Source organism: Taudactylus pleione, unplaced genomic scaffold (assembly GCF_031769625.1).
Source record: "Taudactylus pleione unplaced genomic scaffold, aTauple2 ptg000642l, whole genome shotgun sequence".
In the NCBI taxonomy this organism is placed as follows: Eukaryota; Metazoa; Chordata; class Amphibia; order Anura; family Myobatrachidae; genus Taudactylus; species Taudactylus pleione.
This window is the reverse complement of record NW_028285044.1, coordinates 5,875,615-5,896,013: the sequence shown is the minus strand read 5'-3', so window position 1 is coordinate 5,896,013 and position 20,399 is coordinate 5,875,615. Positions and strand designations below refer to the sequence as shown.

The 20,399-nt window shown below is 44.4% G+C and overlaps 1 protein-coding gene across 1 annotated transcript in view; it reads right to left on the bottom strand.

Moving 5' to 3' along the window:
• Positions 1-2,885: 2,885 nt before the first annotated feature.
• Positions 2,886-20,399, bottom strand: part of LOC148479034 (extracellular serine/threonine protein kinase FAM20C-like) — a 118,692-nt gene continuing 101,178 nt past the window's right edge. The window contains exon 10 of the mRNA XM_088455045.1: positions 2,886-3,132. Within this exon, the coding sequence (XP_088311171.1) occupies positions 2,886-3,132 (247 nt within the window). The remainder of the gene's footprint in view (positions 3,133-20,399) is intronic.

Below are 20,399 nucleotides of genomic sequence, written 5' to 3'. Positions count from 1 at the left end.
TCACCTCATCTCCTGGATGTGCCTTCCATCCTTTCTGCACAACTCCTACCTGCCTTCCCCCTAAAACTCTCATTCTCTGCACAGCTCTTAACTGTCACCCTCTCACTGCATCTCCTGCCTGTACTTCCCAACCTCTCTGCACAACTCCTAAGTTTACCCCCCCCACACACACTTTCACTTCATCTCCTGTCTGTACCTTCCATTCTCTCTGCACAACTACCCCCTCCACTCTCACCACCGCTCCTATCCCTACCTTCCATCTTCTGTGTAACAACTCCTACCTGCCCTTGTCTAATACATCTCTGTATGTACCGTACATCCTCTCCACATAACTCCTATCTGCCTCCCCACCACTCTCACCATCATCTGTACCTTCCATCCTCCCTGCACAACTCCCCCCCTCCACTCTCACCACCGCTCCTATCTCTACCTTCCATCTTCTCTGCACAACTCCTACCTGTCCTTCCCTAATACATCTCTGTATGTACCGTACATCCTCTCCACATAACTCCTATCTGCCTCCCCACCACTCTCACCATCATCTGTACCTTCCATCCTCCCTGCACAACTCCCCCCCTCCACTCTCACCACCGCTCCTATCCCTACCTTCCATCTTCTGTGTAACAACTCCTACCTGCCCTTGTCTAATACATATCTGTATGTACCGTACATCCTCTCCACATAACTCCTATCTGCCTCCCCACCACTCTCACCATCATCTGTACCTTCCATCCTCTCTGCACAACTCCCCCCCTCCACTCTCACCACCGCTCCTATCTCTACCTTCCATCTTCTCTGCACAACTCCTACCTGTCCTTCCCTAATACATCTCTATATGTACCGTACATCCTCTCCACATAACTCCTATCTGGCTCCCCACCACTCTCACCATCATCTGTACCTTCCATCCTCCCTGCACAACTCCCCGCTCCACTCTCACCACTGCTCCTATCTCTACCTTCCATCTTCTCTGCACAACTCCAACCTGCCCCTCCCTAATACATATCTGTATGTACCGTACATCATCTCCACATAACTCCTATCTGCTCCCCCCCACTTTCAACACGTCTACCGTACTTTCTGCACTACTCCTACCTGCCCCTTCCCAATACATGTCTGTACCTTCCATCCTTCCAACACTTCCTGTCATTCCTCTTTTTCAAAAGATTCCTGCCTGTCTCTTTCACCCGTCCATAGCTCCTGCTTGCAGGCCCTAAGCACTTAAAAGATTTTTGGGCCCCCATATATATATTTTGCCGCCCCCCCCAAAAAATAAATAAATAATAGAATCTTACCAAGGCCTTTAAAAACCTCCAAATTTGGGGACCCCTTCCATATGCACTCACTCTCAATGGTCGACTGAACACGACAGATTACATAACCAAGACATGAACGATCACGTGAGCCTCGGTGGACCTTGTGGAAGTTTTTCAGATTCTAATTTTGTATTCCCATGAGTGATGTATATCATTAACCTCTATTATTACTATTTATTTATTTTTTTACTATTGTATATATGCCCGTTTTTGTGGAACCTGGTTCTGCTTTTGCACCATATGGTCCATGGTAAATCTGGCAATGGAAAGTTTCTGTGGTACCTTCCTTCCTTTGATGCCCTAAGCATGTGCTTATTTTGCTTAATGGTTAATCCAGCCCCGTCTGCTTGTCACTCCCAGCCTCCCTGCACAGCCTCTGTCTCTCCTTTTCACACCTCTCTTGTGCAAGTATCTGTCTGTCTCTCTGTAATCTTTGCCCATTATCTGGTCCTCCTCCCCCTAAGTTGAGGCAGAATGCAGCCACTCAGTTTACATAGGGAGAATAGCTTCTTTCTGTGCACGGGATGTGCCCCCTAACTTCTACATCTACTCCTCCACTGTGTTTTCCACTCCTGAGTACTTCTCATGCTCCTGCTTTCTTCATTGTTTTTCTGTTTGCATTCCGACTCCATCTGTTTGAATTTCTCCATGTATCGCTCTCTATTTGTCACCCCCTTTCTATTCCTGGTTCCAATTTTGTATGCGTACCTCTGTGCGGGATGTAGTTAATAGACCCATACCCATACCCTCTGTGCCCCCCCTCTTTATGTGTCTGTGTATCTGTCTCCTGTTTGTGTGTCTGTGTCCCTATCTTCCCCATTTGTTTGTTTGTCGCTAATTTTGCATGTGCACCTTTGTCTGTCTTTAACCCACCAATCTCTATGTAAGTGTGATGTGTGATAAGCAGAAAGCGCTTCCATTGAGAAGCTACTGCTCTGCTGCTAATTCACAGACGGGAGGACTGGGGGGATCACAGGGGAGTGGTGGATTTTACAGGGGGGGCCTGGTAAAACACGTCACTGCCTGTCTAACCTCCAGAGATTTAAAAAAGATAATAATGATTTGTAGGGTAGCTAAAAAGAAGTTACAATTAGATGCATGTTTTAAAAGTAATTAACTTGGTATTTAAAACAAAAAAATGGCATTTCTGTGCTTTAAGTGGATTATAGTAAGTAACTGAAAGCAGGCTGTTCTTCCCTTCAGCGTGGTAAAAAGCAAGTTGGTTGGCATTATCCTTAACAAAAAGTAAATTTATACATTTGCTTGCAGACAGTTAAACAAACCTGTAAGTAGTGCAGCTAGGCTATGTAGTAGTGCACATTACACTAATTTATGGTAAAACTATGGAATTGTATGAATTATTGCATTATTAGAAAATATATTTTATTGAATTTGTTCCACATGTATTACAGTAATGTCACATGAGCTGATAATACACACTGGGTAAAGATAAATAACTATCATTGTTAAATTGAAGTGTGTATTACGGTCTGTAACTAGGTATTCTTGGATGGATGAGTGGTGTTATTTCATGCTCCAGATGTCATCAAATTTACAGTACTTTGACTCCTATAACTTTCTCTCCTTGTGTAGTCTGTCCAAGTCCTCATGGACCACACGGTGTTGCCCCTCTTTTGTGAAACAGTTCTTTAATGCATTAAGGATAAGGCCCAACCTGCGGTCAAGGGCAAAAAGGTGCTGCTCTGACAGGATGGGAGCAAGAGGGTCCATTGCCAGAGACTCTCGCATTACATCGCTCAGGCGATATGGATCCGCGGCCAGCAGTTCAAGTCTTTGCAGTGTAGACTTCTTGACCCTACGCAGAAGAAAGAGAATGTCACGAAACTTGATACTACTGTCAGAGAAAGTATTATTTTTTTTTTTATTGAAGTTTTTAGTTTCAGACTGTTTGCACTTGCTCTTATACTACATGCAGATTTGATTTTCATTTAGTAATCTCAATAATGTAATATACAGAAATGCAAACAGATGAGCCCTGTACACTTCTGGTTTTCTGAAATGTGCCCAATTTTATGTATGAAAATGGCTGCATCTGCAGAGAGTAGAAACACTGACAAGAGGAGTTGGGTGAATGAGGGCATTCCTTGCTGATTGTAGGCTAGGTGCATAAATGTGTGTAGTTATTCACCCACATGCCAACCAAGATCCAAGGGATATAGAGAGTACATTCAGCATTGGACTGGCCCGCCAGGTTGATAGAAAAATCCTCAGTGGACCCCACTGCCTCCAAGCCCCTCCCTCTACCATAAGTGGGCAGGGCCCAACTATCTACAAATATTGGGGTGACCAGTGGGTACCGTCACTCTTCTTCCATTCTGTGCCATCGTGGACACCAGGGGGGAAATGAGACTGACTTCTCTGCCCATAACCTGTACATCCATGAAGCGGGCATCTTTACACTCAGTACATCCAGGGCTCCTGCAATAACTGACACTCAAGGCTAAAACAACCATAGCTACATACAATGGGTCAGTTTGGATGCACAGGCTTTGTACTTACCTTATATTACAGTAGCTGCATTATATGACTAACCAGTAGTTGAGAGACAACAGGTTATCAATGAAAGAGCCTAAGGTGATCTAGACAACTTATACAGATATATACAGTACTTACTCATCTAGTGCTTTTGCTATATATGGCGTGAGATACCTCCTGCTGCATTTACATTTTGCTGGGCGGTATTGCACAGCGGCTTCTATGTGACTCTGCAATACCGTACATCTCTGAGTGAGGCCCCTTATCTGCAGTCAGACTAAATTGGTGGCTGACCTTTGCATGTTCCATCCATTGCGGAGAGACAGATATATTGTGTGAATATTTTATTCTATTTCTTTTTATATGTTACATTAGGTTATTTAATAATATTCAAGCTTAGGCCCTCATTCAGAGCCGTTCGCTATTTGCGGTCGTTCGTTCAAAAACAAGGGGTGGCTATTCAAATGATCCATTCGCAAATTGCAGTCTGTTCACACCTCTAAGTCTGAACGAGCGAGCAAAACATACGCTCGTTTATTTGATAAAAACGCCCCCTGGCCGCTCGCACCATACGTCATGTCCGCTATTTATTTGATTAATCGAGTACATCGTACAGCGTATGAACTGCTCGCTATTCTTGTGGTTGGTTTTTTCAACCGCTATTTTGCGAGCAGTTCTGAGTTTAAAAAAACCAATTGACGTGGTCAATGACACTGCTGGATTAATTATGCACACCCTTAAAACGCCCGTTTTGACCTTTAAGCACGCCTGCGTTCGAATTCCACTCCCCCCTTTTCAAGCACCTTCCCCTGTTACCACCCACATACGCCTCATTCTGTCACTCAAAATAGCAGGCACTCGCTATATAGCGTACAAACGATTTTTGGCCGCACTGACTGGTTTACGCATGCGTACTAAAAACCGTACGCATGCGCAGATGTGCAAACATCGCTCGGAACGAGCGTACTGCCGCTAACGAGCGGCTCTGAATGAGGGCCTTAATCAAAATTAGTTGGTTATCAGTGCTCCTTATTTTTCTGATTTTAAATTGCCATACAACAGCCTTGTCAGACACCTGTTCCTCATATAAAAGATAGTCCTCATAATTATATTGTGACAATAAAGAGCATTGACGGCACATCAACATCAGCCTTAATGATCAGAATTTCATATCTTTTTTGAGGTTGAGTGGCAGAAATTCAGTTGATTTTGTGAAAATTCAGATCATGTTTAATGGTGCGTATCCACTTACAGCCATAGAAACGAGTGCACGATTACGACATTGTAATCGTGCAGTCATTTCACAGTCTGTTGATGTGCCTACAATGAACGTTCAGTCGTTCAGTGTACTGTAGGCTCATCAATCATCCCTGAACATGGGCAACCTAACGTCGTCCTCAGGTTGACTAGTATGTTCGGGCGATGATAGATGTAAAAAGCGACCAGCGGGTGAGCGCATTGCTGGTCGTCTTCGACATTTACATGGCCGATTTGCGAATGATTAACAAGCGATTGAACGATAACGATGTCGTTATCGTTCAATGGGCCTGTTTAATCGCTAAGTGAATGCACACTCTAAGAAGCCTTAATGAGACATGTGAAACCTTTTGTCTATGGAATTTCATTGCTTTTTTAGAATTTATTAACCATCAGGGATGGGAGCAGCAAACCGGGCCACCTGCAGGGGAGAAGGGCAACAAAATGGTGCACTAACGCTGGTGGTGGAGGGGACAGCACACAGGAGATGTTTCGGGGGTGCAGAGGGAAAGACGGCTGCAGGGGGAAGGTTGCAGGCATGCGGGGAAGTGGCAGCAGTGGGGCAGTGCACAGGGACAGAAGCGGGGGTGCGTAGCAGTGGCAACATTGGCGCAGTGCACAGGGGCAGCAGTTGGGGACAGAGGTGCTCACTGGTGCTGATGGTCCCAGCCCTGAACTGCTTCTTAAGGCCCCTACACAGGAAACAATCTGCTCACGATGCAATTTCGTGCACGATTTCCCTTGAACACTCCCCGGCCCTCCAGGACATGATATGGTGCTTAAACAGCACAATTTGACATACGAACTATCGTGCAAGATCTAAGATAGTTGACTGCATGCACGGATCAGTGAGATCCATGATGCAGACATCTGTGTAAAATAAATGATTCAGAGATGCACGCACGGATCAGTGAGGCTTGCATCTGAGAAAAAAAAATCAATAAGACACAAATGCATGGACAGATCAGTGAGATCCATCCAGGCATCTGTGTTAAAAAAAATTAAAACAAATGTAAATGTAAAAAATGTTTGTGTCCCCCCCCTTCTCTCTAAAGCACAACCATCCCCAGGATTTTCACAGCCGGTCCTGGTTGTGAAATTACAGGGGGCAAATGACATAGAGGTCCCCTGTATTTAGCACAACCAGCACCAGGCTTTTTTAGAGCCATTCCTGATTGCCAAAATAAGGGAACAAAAGACGTAGCGGTCCCCTGTATTTAGCACAATCAGGACTGGGCACAGCTGACCCTGTCCTGGTTTTGGAAATACAGGGGATAAAAAGTGTAGTGGTTACCTGTATTAACCATAACCAGCACCGGACCCTTTGTACCGCGGCGGTGGGGTGGGGGGTAATGCCACAGTCAGGGGTACCCTTTCACTGGGTCCCCCGGCCAAAGCATTACTCCTGACCGCTAGTCAGCTCAGACCGGGGATCCCAGGGGAAATGAGGACCCCTCAAAAAAGGGGTCCCCCTCTCCAAGGCACCCCAGGCCTAGGCTGATAGCCTGGGGCTATCCCCGGCACCCCTGGAGTGGTGGATGCCAGGTTGATAGTGTAGTACAAAGAAAGATGAAATAATATTGTCTTTTGCAGGAGAACTACAGGTTCCTGCTCCGCATGCTGGTACTTGGAGAACTACACGTACCAGATTGCAGGGCATTACGGGCTCGCTGGTAAGAAATATAAAAAAAAGACATTACACACACATCATGAAAGTACAAGTTTATTAACACATACATGCACACTCACTATCTCACATACTCACCTAGTATCCCTGCATGCAGCAAAACACAGATGCCTGTACGGATTAGTGCAATCCGTGCTGCAAGCGTCTGTGATAAAAGACACAGATGCATGGATGGATCAGTGAGATCCATCCGTGCATCTGCATTATAAAGATTTATAAAAGTATATAAAAAAAACGGTGTAAACCCCCCCCACCCACAGCTCAACCAGCCCCAGGCTTTGGAGACCCAATACTGGTTGTGCTAAATACAGGGGACAGACAATGTAGGATTCCCCTGTATTAAGCACAACCAGAACTGGGCTATTCTGAACCAGACCTGGTTGCCAAAATACAGGGGACAAACGACATAGGGGTCCCCTGTATTTAGTGCAACCAGCACTGGGCTCTGAGCCGGTCCTGGATCTGGAAATTCAGGGGAAAAAAATGAGTAGAGTTCCCCTGTACATTCCAAAACCAGCACCAAACTTTTTTTAGCGGGGTACCAGCATGCGGGGGGAGGCTTGCTGGGACCTGTAGTTCCACAGCAAAAGACAGTATTTTAACTACTGTCAATCGCAACACACTACATAATCAACCCAGCACCCACTGCTCCAGCGGTGCCAGGGATAGCCCAAGGCTATCAGCCTAGGCCTGGGGTGCCCTGGGGAAGGGGACCACTTTATTGGGGGCGGCCCCCAGCTCCCCAGAAATCCCTGGCCTGGGCTGACTAGCAGTCAGGGGTAATGCTTTGGCCAGGGGTTCTGGTAAATACAGGGAACCTTACTATTTTTTTCCCCATGTATTTCCAAAACCAGGACCGGCGCAAAGCCCAGTGCTGGTTGCTCTTAATACAGGGGACCCCTACATCATTTGTCCCCTGTATTTTGGCAACCAGGACTGGTTCTGAATAGCCCGGTGCTGGTTGTGCTTAATACAGGGGACCCCTATGTATGTCGTTTGTCCCCTGTATTTAGCACTACAAGTAGTGGGCCTCCAAAGTCCGGGGCTGGTTGTTCTATTAGGGGGGGGGGGTTGGGGGCATTCCGTTTTTTTTACACAGGTTTTATTTTGTTTAAACACAGAATCCGTGCTTCTGTATTTATACACAGATGCAGGTATCATGGATTTCCCAGGATCCGAGCCTGCATCTGTCTGCACAATAGATCTGTGTTAATTAAAAAAATGGCTCTGAGGCTCCATTTTTAAATGGGCACCGCTGCCAAACTCGGCAGAATGGCTGGCAGGGATTGGACCCTCTCGGATCCAGGCCTACCGCCAACGCAGCACCACCGCCGACTGGTCCCACAGCCCGCACCACCAACGGGTCCCGTTGCTAATGCTCACACCACCGCCACTGGCGTCCGCTACCTCCCAGGGTCCTGGACACAGCTAACGCCCACTACCTCCCCTGGGTCCCAGCCGCAGCTAATAACCGCTTCATTCCCCTGGGTTCCACCTCCGCTACCGCCTGCAAAGGACAGCCATCTTTGTGCACCCAAGTGAAGCCACAGTGAGTACTCCCCCCTGCTGGAGGCACCTACTGAGGCTGCGCAGCAAGTTGAAGCTCCCTGTCTACAATAGGGCATTTGTGAGGTAATAGTTTAGAAACTGCAACTTTCTCAATTACCTGAACCCCAAAAAGCCCTACACTGGAACAATAGCTACTTAATAAAACAAACCCCAAGTCTAAATTCGCCCTCTACCCCGAGTTATGCCTTCCCAAAAATCTCCCATAGACTACTGCAGAAAAGTGGTCCTAAGCTTTTGAGTTAAGAACAATGTGGAAGGTAGCGCAATCTACATAGTATTGGAAGTAAACATCAATAATAAAATTATGGTGCAAATATGCAATCTCACACAGTGGCAGATGTAAATATAATAGTGAATTTATTCACATAATACACAATAAAAAGGGTCTCATGCTGAAGAAACCATGATTAGAAGAAAAAATAATATACAATGGATGAAAAAAAGGAACAATGTCCCGACAATAAAAAATAATAATAAAAAATGGGTCTACCAATAATCAATAAGTCCAAGCGATAAAATATAAGGTGTACATGTGTACCGGGATTTGTTTGGATTGAAAAAAACACACTGGAATATAAAAGGATTTTGTAGCCTAACCTGCAGGTAGGTACATGCTGTGTATGGTGTCCAATACGTTGCAAAGCCCTTTTCACAGGTGGTATCCCTTGGTGTCCAAAATAATTTGCAGCTTAGTGCGATCCACTCAGGGGTTCCTATTGTTCCTGTGTCCTTTTGGAGGGTGAGATGTCAGGACAAACGGCTCACTCGACAGTGTTCCTGATAATCCAATATGTGCTTTTAAGAAAAATCCGGGTTCTATGTGCACTCCTTACTTTGCAGCATTTTTTCCACATCTGCCTAAAACATTTGCACACTACAGTATATATTGGGCTGAAATGCTAAGTCACTGTCGAGTCAAAATTTAATTTGCCTTCATACCCCAGACTGCCACTGGGTACATTTAAAGGGCGTTCAGAGAGTATTTCCTATATACAGTGCATCCGGAAAGCTTAACTTTTTCCACATTTTGTTACGTTACAGCCTTATTCCAAATGGAATAAATTATTTTTTGTCCTCAAAATTCTACACACAATACCCCATAATGACAACGTGTAAAAAGTTTTTTTGAGATTTTTGCAAATTTAATTAAAAAAACAACACTAAGAAATCACATGTACATAAGTATTCACGACCTTTGCCATAATGCTCAAAATTGGGCTCAGGTGCATCCTGTTTCCACTGATCATCCTCGAGATGTTCATACAGCTTAATTGGAGTTCATCTGTGGTAATTTCAGTTGATTGGACATGATTTTGAAAGGCATACACCTGTCTACTCTATATAAGGTCCCACACTTGACAGTGCGTGTCAGAGCACATACCAAGCATGAAGTCCAAGGAATTGTCTGTAGACCTCCGAGACAGGATTGTTTCGAGGCACAAATCTGGGGAAGGGTACAGAAAAATATCTGCTGCTTTGAAGGTCCCAATGAGCACAGTGGCCTCCATCATTCATAAATGGAAGAAGTTCGGAACCACCAGGACTCTTCCCAGAATTGGCCGGCTGTCTAAACTGAGCGATCGGGGGAGAAGGGCCCTAGTCAGGGAGATGACCAAGAACCCAATGGTCACTCTATCAGAGCTACAGCATTCCTCTGTGGAGAGAAGAGAACCTTCCAGAAGGACAACCATCTCTGCAGCAGTCCACCAATCAGGCCTGTCTATTAGATTGGCCAGATGGAAGCCACTCCTTAGTAAAAAGCACATGGCAGCCCTCCTGGAGTTTCCAAAATGCACCTGAAGGACTCTCAGACCATGAGAGACAAAGATTGGACTCTTTGTCGTGAATGCCAGGCATTATGTTTGGAGGAAACAGGCACCGCTCATCACGAGGCCAATACCATCCCTACAGTGAAGCATGGTGGTGGGAGCATCATGCTGTGGGGATGTTTTTCAGCAGCAGGAACTGGGAGACTCATCAGGATAGAAGGAAAGATGAATACAGCAATGTACAGAGACATCCTGAATGAAAACCTGCTCCAGAGGGCTCTTGACCTCAGACTGGGGCGACTGTTCATCTTTCAGCAGGACAACGACCCTAAGCACACAGCCAAGATATCAAAGGAGTGGATTCAGGACAACTCTGTGAATGTCCTTGAGTGGCCCAGCAAGAGCCCAGACTTGAATCCAATTAAACATCTCTGGAGAGATCTGAAAATGGCTGTGCACCGACGCTTCCCATCCAACCTGATGGAGCTTGAGAGGTGCTGCAAAGAGGAATGGGTGAAACTGCCCAAAGATAGGTGTGCCAAGCTTGCGGCATCATATTCAAAAAGTCTTGAGGCTGTAATTGCTGCCAGAGGTGCATCAACAAAGAATTGAGCAAAGGTTGTGAATACTTATGTACATGTGATTTCTTATTTTTTTTTAATTTATAAAGGCAATGTTGATAATTTTATTTTTTACACACTACATACACTATCAGTCCACCACACACTGCCCTAGGGTGGCTATCAGCCTAGGCCAGGGGTGCCCTGGAGAGGGGGGCCCCTTTAGTGGGGGGGTCCCCATCTCCCCAGGGATCCCTGGCCTGTGCTGACTAGGGGTCAGGACTGATGCTGCTGTAGGGGGGCCCGGTGAAAGGGCTTCCCTGGCTGTGGCAGCCCCCCGCTAGAAAGGGTCCGGTGCTGGTTTTAATTATAGGGGGCCCCTACGCATTTTTTGGCAAGTCCCGGGCTGGTTAGCCTTTTGGGGGGGGACCTCAAGTCATTTAAAAAAAAAAATTTAGCCCTAAAAAAAAACAAAAAACAAAACAAACAGTCTGCACATATTTCACTGATATGTGCAGCCTGCTTGTTCGGGAGACAAATTTGGCCATTTAATTCGGGACACCATCAATCAAAATGATCCTGTCAAAACCAGGAGCTTGGTAAATTCCCAATTTTTTTTAGTAAAAAAAACAAAAACGTTTTCGATCGGTCCTATCCGAGTTGAAAAACGGGAAAAATCAGGACCAAATCAAATCTTAGTAAATTTACCCCTAGGGGCCAATACAGTTCAGCAGGATGTGCCGTCTAACATCACTGCAATGGTTAGCTGTGCACATATCCGCTATTACGATACTCTCAACATCGCTAGTTTTCCCACGCACCTCTGTGATGTGTGAGGAATAACTGGTGATATTGCTTTCCGCGTTGTGCTGTCTTGGAACAGCACATTGCTGTCATCAGTTTTAATTGAATCGCTCTCTTAATGTTTCAAAAATACAGTTTAATAAAGTAGCTCTACATAGAAAATGCTTTTCTTTTCCTAAACAATAAATTAAATAACCATGCATTTGGCATTATTTGTAAATGCTCTTCTTCAAATTATTTTCTTTTTAAATTCTGGAAGGAACCAATTAATGCTAACAGAAACAGACACAGATTCTCCATCGTCATTTAATGGAAGAGGAGGGCGATTGAGGCAGAAAACATCATAGTGAAAACAGAGTTCAATGGTTCATTCCAAAGCCTCTTTGCTCACTATATCATGTACCGGGATCAGTATGATTTGCGGCCGGCGGTTCAAATCTCACAGCGGAGGCCCGGCAGAGGTGAATATCCCAACTGCTAATTAGGTAGGTACCGCTAACCTAATTCCCTACCCTAACCCTCCTTTAGGGGTTCCTAACCCCAACCACCCCCCAAGTGCCTAACCCCCCTCTAAGTGCCTAAACCTAACCTTCCCTTCCCTGCAAACCTAAGTATCCCGGGGGGGTTCCTAACCCTAACCTCCCCCCCGGGGGTGCCTAACCCTAACCCCCCTTCCCCTAGCCTAACCCTAACCCTCCCGGGGTGCTGAATAACCCTAAATCCCCCCCAGGAGCCCCTAACCTAACCCTACTCCCCCCCACGGCTGTCCGCGCCCAGATTCCTTCGATCGGGATGCCGGGCGTCGGGCTCTCGGCATAGGTAAAATGACAGGCATCAGGCTTTTGATGCCTGTCCTTAGACCCTTGCCGAGATTAGACAGTCGGGATGTCGATGGTCGGCATTTAGACCGTCGGCATCCCGACTGCATACCCATGTACCAAGTGACTCTGATTGCTATGGTAGTTCATGAAACTACTGTATACAGAAATACAGAACTACTGTATACAGAAAAACATTTAAAGTGCAATATCAGAAATACCTAAAAAATTTGTCAGCTACTTCTCCTTTGTGCCATCATATTCATGGGGATCCGATTTATAAAATATAGCATGTTTTTTTTGCTATTTTCCATATTTCCTTTAAATCCTTATTAGTGTCAGCTACACAAATATCCTGCTCACCCTGGTGCTCTAGAAGCATCCTCGATTTCTATGTCAGCATGTTCACTTGTGCTTACATTATCATAAGAGGCAGTACCACCAGTCATAAATAAAGGCCAAGGCCTTAGTCTTTCCTTGCCACTTCGTGTGGTGCCAATTTTATGTCTTTCTGCAGCTAACTGTCTCTTTGTTGTTCTTTTCTTTACCACTGTACCATGACTTAAACCCTTATGCCCTAGGGCATTGGCTTTAGTAGATGATGTTGACGGACTAGTATCATCATGACTGGTGGCACTGCAGCAGCTCAAGCACTAGTATGTGGTTCCTGCTCATCTCTCAACTGATTGTTCTCCATATCAACAAACATGAATTAAGTGGCGTACAGCACACACATCAATTTGTACCAATTTTAAATATTATACTGTGTTATCAATGACCTACAGTGTCACAATATTTTTTTATGAATAAGAAAAGAATAACACGCTGTGCTACCACTTACAGTGTCACAAGATTTTTTATGAATAAGAATAACACACTGTGCTATCACTTACAAGATTTTTTATGAGTAAAACACTGTGCTACCACTTACAGTGTAACAATATTTTTTATGAATAAGAAAAGAATAACACACTGCGCTACCACTTACAGTGTCACAATATTTTTTATGAATAAGAATGATACACTGCGCTACCACTTACAGTGTCACAAGATTTTTTATGAGTAAAGCACTCCGCTACCACTTATAGTGTCACAATATTTTTTATGAATAAGAAAAGAATAACACGCTGCGCTACCACTTACAGTGTCACAATATTGTTTATGAATAAGAAAATAATAACATACTGTGCTACCACTTACAGTATCACAAGATTTTTTTCTGAATAAGAAAAGAATAACACATTGTTCTGCTGCTTACAGTGTCACAAGATATTTTATGAATAAGAATAAGACACTGCACTACCACTTACAGTGTCACAATATTTTTTATGAAAAAGAAAAGAATAACACACTTTGCAACCATTTACAGTGTCACAATATTTTTATGAATAAGAAAAGAATAACACACTGCGCTACCACTTACAGTGTCACAATATTTTTTATGAATAAGAATAACACACTGCGCTACCACTTACAGTGTCACAATATTTTTTATGAGTAAAGCACTTCGCTACCACTTACAGTATCACAATATTTTTTATGAATAAGAAAAGAATAACACACTGCGCTACCACTTACAGTGTCACAATATTTTTTATGAATAAGAATGATACACTGCGCTACCACTTACAGTGTCACAAGATTTTTTATGAGTAAAGCACTCCGCTACCACTTATAGTGTCACAATATTTTTTATGAATAAGAAAAGAATAACACGCTGCGCTACCACTTACAGTGTCACAATATTGTTTATGAATAAGAAAATAATAACATACTGTGCTACCACTTACAGTATCACAAGATTTTTTTATGAATAAGAAAAGAATAACACATTGTTCTGCTGCTTACAGTGTCACAAGATATTTTATGAATAAGAATAAGACACTGCACTACCACTTACAGTGTCACAATATTTTTTATGAAAAAGAAAAGAATAACACACTTTGCTACCATTTACAGTGTCACAATATTTTTATGAATAAGAAAAGAATAACACACTGCACTACCACTTACAGTGTCACAATATTTTTTATGAATAAGAATAACACACTGCGCTACCACTTACAGTGTCACAATATTTTTTATGAGTAAAGCACTTCGCTACCACTTACAGTATCACAATATTTTTTATGAATAAGAAAAGAATAACACACTGCGCTACCACTTACAGTGTCACAATATTGTTTATGAATAAGAAAAGAATAACATACTGTGCTACCACTTACAGTATCACAAGATTTTTTTCTGAATAAGAAAAGAATAACACATTGTGCTGCTACTTACAGTGTCACAAGATATTTTATGAATAAGAAAAGAATAACACATTGTGCTGCTACTTACAGTGTCACAAGATATTTTATGAATAAGACTAAGACTCTGCACTACCACTTACAGTGTCACAATATTTTTTATGAAAAAGAAAAGAATAACACTTCGCTACCATTTACAGTGTCACAATATTTTTTATGAATAAGTATAACACACTGCGCTATGATTTATAGTGTCACAATTCGTGGATAATAAATTGCTGTCTGGCTGGCATTGTCACCAAACAATAATAGCGTAGCCAGCACATACAAAAAAAATTGAATAAAAAATCTTTTATTTTTTATTGTTTGTGGAATGCTAATTCTATTCAACTTTTTTTTTTACACTGGGGAAGAGCACGCCTGGACAAGGCAGCAGCCCCTTGATGAACAACATAGCACCCCTTTATGGACAACAAAGCACCCCTGCAGAGTGCGGATGGACCACCTGCAGAGTCACAAAAACGTGGATGATAAACTGCGGTCTGGCCGGCAGTGTCACTGAACAATAAAAGCATAGCTAGCACACACAAAAAAATAAATTAAAAAAAAGGATTTTTTTATGTCTTGTAAAATTAAATTCTTAATTTTAACTTTTATTTTTTTTTTACTTTGGGGAAGAGCACCCCTGGACGAACTGCAGCCCTAGCCCCTTGATTGACAGGACAACAGTGACACAGCAGCACCCCCCACTTTATGTACTGCAGCCCCAGCCATACAACACTGCACCCTTGAACAACTACAACCAGGGCCGCCATCAGGGGGGGACTGCCGGGCCTGTTGTCCTGGGCCCGGAGAGAGAGGGGGCCCGGTGGTCAGCATTAATGGAGAAGATGCGGCGCAGGCACTGGCAGCATTCCAAATAAGTTTCCAGCCGCGAGCAAAACGGCAGCCAATCAGGAGCGGCCGCTCCTGATTGGTTGTCATTCTGCAAGCAGCCAATCAGGAGCGACTGCTCCTGATTGGCTGTTGGTCCGTGAGCAGCCAATCAGCAGTGACCGCTCCTGATTGGCTCGCGGCCAGTGCCTTATTTGAAATGACACTGACGCTTTATTGCTGGCTGCAGGTAAGTACATAGCCAGCCTTTTCCTAATGCAGCCTGCCTTTCACTGCGCGTCTGCCCCCCTCCAAGTCCAGACAGCCTCCCCTGCCCTGTGCCTCTCCCCTACTCCTAACAGCCCTCCCATGTGCCTCCCCCTTCTACAGCCTCTCCTAACCTGCCCCCCCCAATAAGGTTCAGCCTTCCCTGCCCTATGCTCTCCCCCAGGGGGCCCTGAATATTTTATTAGTACCGGGCCCCACAATTTCTGGTGGCAGCCCTGACTACAACACTGCACCCTTGAACAACAGAGAAGAACAGAGCACGTCTGTTCTGTACACTCTCCACAGCTGGAGTGAAAATGGCGCCAATCACCAGGACCTTTATAGAATCCATAACCCGCGAGAATCTGGCAGCGGGATGATGACTTTTTCCTCGTTTTGGATTCTGAGCTAGGCTGGAAAACCCAAGGTAGACTCGCATCCTACTCGGATCCCCTATGTTCGGGTGGGTCCGGTTCTCAGAGAACCGGACCCGCTCATCTCTACTTATTACTATGCATATCTATAGTAAGGAATAAATTCTACTGCTGTGTACATGGTGCACTACTGCTGTATCTGGGAAGATTGTGGAAGAGGAGCTCCCGTGTAGCCATTACTACTATTATGCATGTTACTAAACATGTTACTGCTGCTCTCATATTACTGGACATTGCAACTGTGGTGTATATTAATGGAGAAATGAATTAAGGATTACATAACTACTTATTGGCACACTTTGCCTCAGGGGCAAAAATGCTAAAATCTCAATGTTTGCACCTCCCTGAAATTCTTTACAATGTCTCACCCAGCAAAACTAAATTACATTATGCATTGATGAGCAGACATATTATAGGCCATGGGCATAACATTTTTTATTCTGGTCATGGCCAGCCAAATATTACCATCATAAGGAACAACTTATCACAATAACCTGTACATTCGTTCTAAGAAACAGTGCAACTGTGCAATTATAAGCGCCGGTCATTACAAAAAAATAAGAATAAGAAACGTAACTTTTTCCTGTATATAAATGAACCCTGCTTTTTGTACTTTCTTTATCTGGTAACTTCCACTGCAAGTACTTTAGCAAGTAAAACATTTATTTAAGTCTCAGCAAGACGTTAGGTCATTGCTGCACTTGAGATTGCACATCTATTTTTAGAAGTATTGATTATACTTCAGACTATAAGAACGACAGTTAATCCTTAATGTAGCACTCTTTTGTTTCTGCATGTAAATAGAAATCAGGGAGAAAGTATCTAATGCAGGTGTGACCATCTAGGGGTATATTTACTAAAGTGAGAGTTTTTAGAAATGGAGATGTTGCCCATAGCAACCAATCAGATTCTACTTAACATTTAACTAGCACCTTCTAGAAGATAATAGCTAGAATATGAATAGTTGCTATGGGCAACATCTCCACTTCCAAAAACTCTCACTTTAGTAAATATACCCCCATGTCTTTATAATGCATTTCTTCAATGTCTATGACATGTCCAGGGGTGGACCTAACATTAAGGACTTTCAAATAAATCCATTGCAGTATCGCAAATTCTGCGTTAACATCGGCCGGCTAAGTGACCCACGGGGTCACGGAAGCCGGCTGCCGCAGTTACAATAAAGAGACCAGGAAATCTCTGTCAGACAACTGAGATCCTGGCCTATTCCCTCCCCTGATATGCCTCCGTTTCGAGCGCTCCTGTCCACAAACAACAGCAGACTGTCAATCAGTGACAGTCTTCTGCCGCTCTACGCGCGATCACGCATTATCCGTACTGCACATGCCTAGTACGGATCCGGCACCTGTACAGGTTCCCGACCATCGAGAAGAGTTACATGTATCTTGCACTTGCAGCCCCTTGAATCTGGATAGGGGGATATGTGTGGTCATTGAGTACAGTAAGCCCCATTAAAGAAGCGTTCTTTTAGCGTTAAAAATATCTTTAGGCATGGTAGCTTTCAGTTGTATATTTCTGACCTGCATCTGGTAACTTACAATGTCTGCCATATGTTTTAGTGTCAGAATAAACAAATAATAAAATTAGGGATAATGGCCCTCATTCAGAGCCGTACGCTCTGAGCAGAGCGCACGCTCTGAATGAGGGCCGGGCTCCATTTTCATGGAGCGTCCTCCTGGACGCTCGTATAGCTGTGGGTCACCACCCACAGGCTATACGAGCGTGCTTTTTGATGGCCGCGATGGTCGAGACCATCGCGACCATCGAAATTGCGAGCCGGAGCCTGCGGTTGAGGTTTTCAACCGCAAGCTCCGGAGTGATTTTGGCTCTATCAGAGCCAAAATCACTCCCACTGACATCACTAGTGATGTCAGTGGGCCGGCTTCTGACGGGAGGCGTTCCCGTGGGAACGCCCCCGTCAGGGAGGCACGCCCCCGGCACGCCCACCAAAGGGGGCGTGCTGTCAATCAACATTGACAGCACGCCCCCTTTGATTGGACACAACGAGCGAAGGACTTTCCTTCGCTCGTCGCGTCTGGCGCATGCGCACGACGGAGCTCCCTCCGTCGTGCGCATGCTCAGTGCATAACATCGACCCACTTGCGAGCGGACAGCCGCTCGCGAGTGGGTCTGAATCAGGCCCAATATATTTCATCCACAAAAATTCTTTACTAGCAACTAATTGGTGTAGTTTACATATAAATAAGGAGAAAGAGCCTGAGGATACATACACTTTGTCTACAGTTACGCTGTCAATAGTCAGAATGTGACGTGTCAGCATTATAACTTTAAACATTTTAGTTAAGCATCATGTTCAAAGTTAAAATGCCAACCTAGTTACTGTAAAATGCTCTAACTTTCATTACAAGCAGTGGGCATTCTCCTATCGACCTGTAGTCCTAGGGCACAGCGGCTGGGCAATTTCTCAATATTAACAGTTTGGGGTCCCTATGACATGTAGGGTAGAAAATGTAGCCTGGTAGGTGTAAGGTTGGAGCCTCTATGGTAAAGGGGTGTCCTACAATATAACCTGGTAAGCGCAAGGCTGGAGCCTCCATGGTAAATGGGTGCCCTGCAATATAACCTGGTAGGCTTACAATTTAACCAGGTAGGCTTACAATATAACCTGGTAGGTGCAAGGCTGGAGCCTCTATGGTAAAGGGGTGCCCTGCAATATAACCTGGTAGGCTTACAATTTAACCAGGTAGGCTTACAATATAACCTGGTAGGTGCAAGGCTGGAGCCTCTATGGTAAAGGAGTGTCCTACAAAATAACCTGGTGAACGCAAGGCTGGAGCCTCCATGGTAAATGGGTGCCCTGCAATATAACCTGGTAGGCTTACAATAAAACCTGGTAGGCTTACAATATAACCTGGTAGGTTTACAATAAAACCTGGTAGGCTTACAATATAACCTGGTAGGCGCAAGGCTGAAGCCTCTATGGTAAAGGGGTGTCCTACAATATAACCTGGTAGGCTTACAATATAACCTGGTAGGCGCAAGGCTGGAGCCTCTATGGTAAAGGGCTGCCCTACAATATAACCTGGTAGGCTTCCAATATAACCTCGTAGGTGTAAGGCTGGAGCCTCTATGGTAAAGGGGTGTCCTACACTATAACCTGGTAGGCGCAAGGCTGGAGCCTCTATGGTAGAGGGGTGTCCTACAATGTAAGCAACCCCCTAGATCAAAAAATTCCAACTCCACAGTGAACATAACTGGGCTGGGACTATGGGCACCAGGGTAGCAATAATTAAGATCATGACCCCTGCAGTGGCAAGTATGCCACCAAAGAGCTTACCTGTATAATTTAGATAAATATACAGATAAATAAAAACAGTATATATATATTTTTTAAGATATTACAGTGGTAAAATCTATCTAACACCACTTTATTATAAAACTAAAATCTTTTACCTTAACAAGTCCAGTGGGTATTTCTATTCCTTCATTATGGAATAAAATAAAAAAAATAAAAATACAATGAGAATGGCTACAACACTGAATAAGTGTGTCCTCAATTGACCAGGAAAGTGATCATCCACAGTTCTCATGTTTTTATTTCTTTTATTTCCTGTGGATTATGCAGAATTCCCATTGGACTAAACCCGACACATGTAACACCCCTACATGTTTTGTCATAAGACTTCGCCCTCTAACGAAACATATAGGAGTGTGGCCTCTGACTTTTACATCACACTGAGCCATCAGCAGAACGTGGAGACATAGGTTCTATGGGGGTGATTCAGCAAGGATCGCAATTGCAAATCTGCATGCAGGCTGCTTTCCCACTACGTCCTAGCTATTATGCAAATGCAGCAAGAGGTGTATGACAATCCCTGCTGCATTTGCAATGCCAGCACTTCGACGGAGGTCGCAGGCTGGGATCACTATCATGACCATCGGTGGTCGATGGTTGCATTGGCGGATGGCCCCCAGGCCGCCATCCAGCTGAGTTAGCCTCAGCTTACTCAGGCTAGCCGGCTTGTGAGTACAGGATACTGCATCGGTCGATGCAGTGTCTGGGCTTGCCAGTCCCAGAAAACTAGGACAGACACCGCCCCTGCACCGCCCTTTAAGTGCCTCTGCCTGTCAATCAGGCAGAGGCATAGAAGGGTCTGCGTGCGACTATGCCGGACCCATTCTGCACACTCGCAGAATGGGTCCTGTGTACGCGCAGATTTCCAATAATCGGTACTCTGCGATCAGCAGCACACTTGGGTACACTGCTGAACCAAGCCCTATGTCCAGATGTCTGCTGCAAAGTTGAACAAGGTGCAAG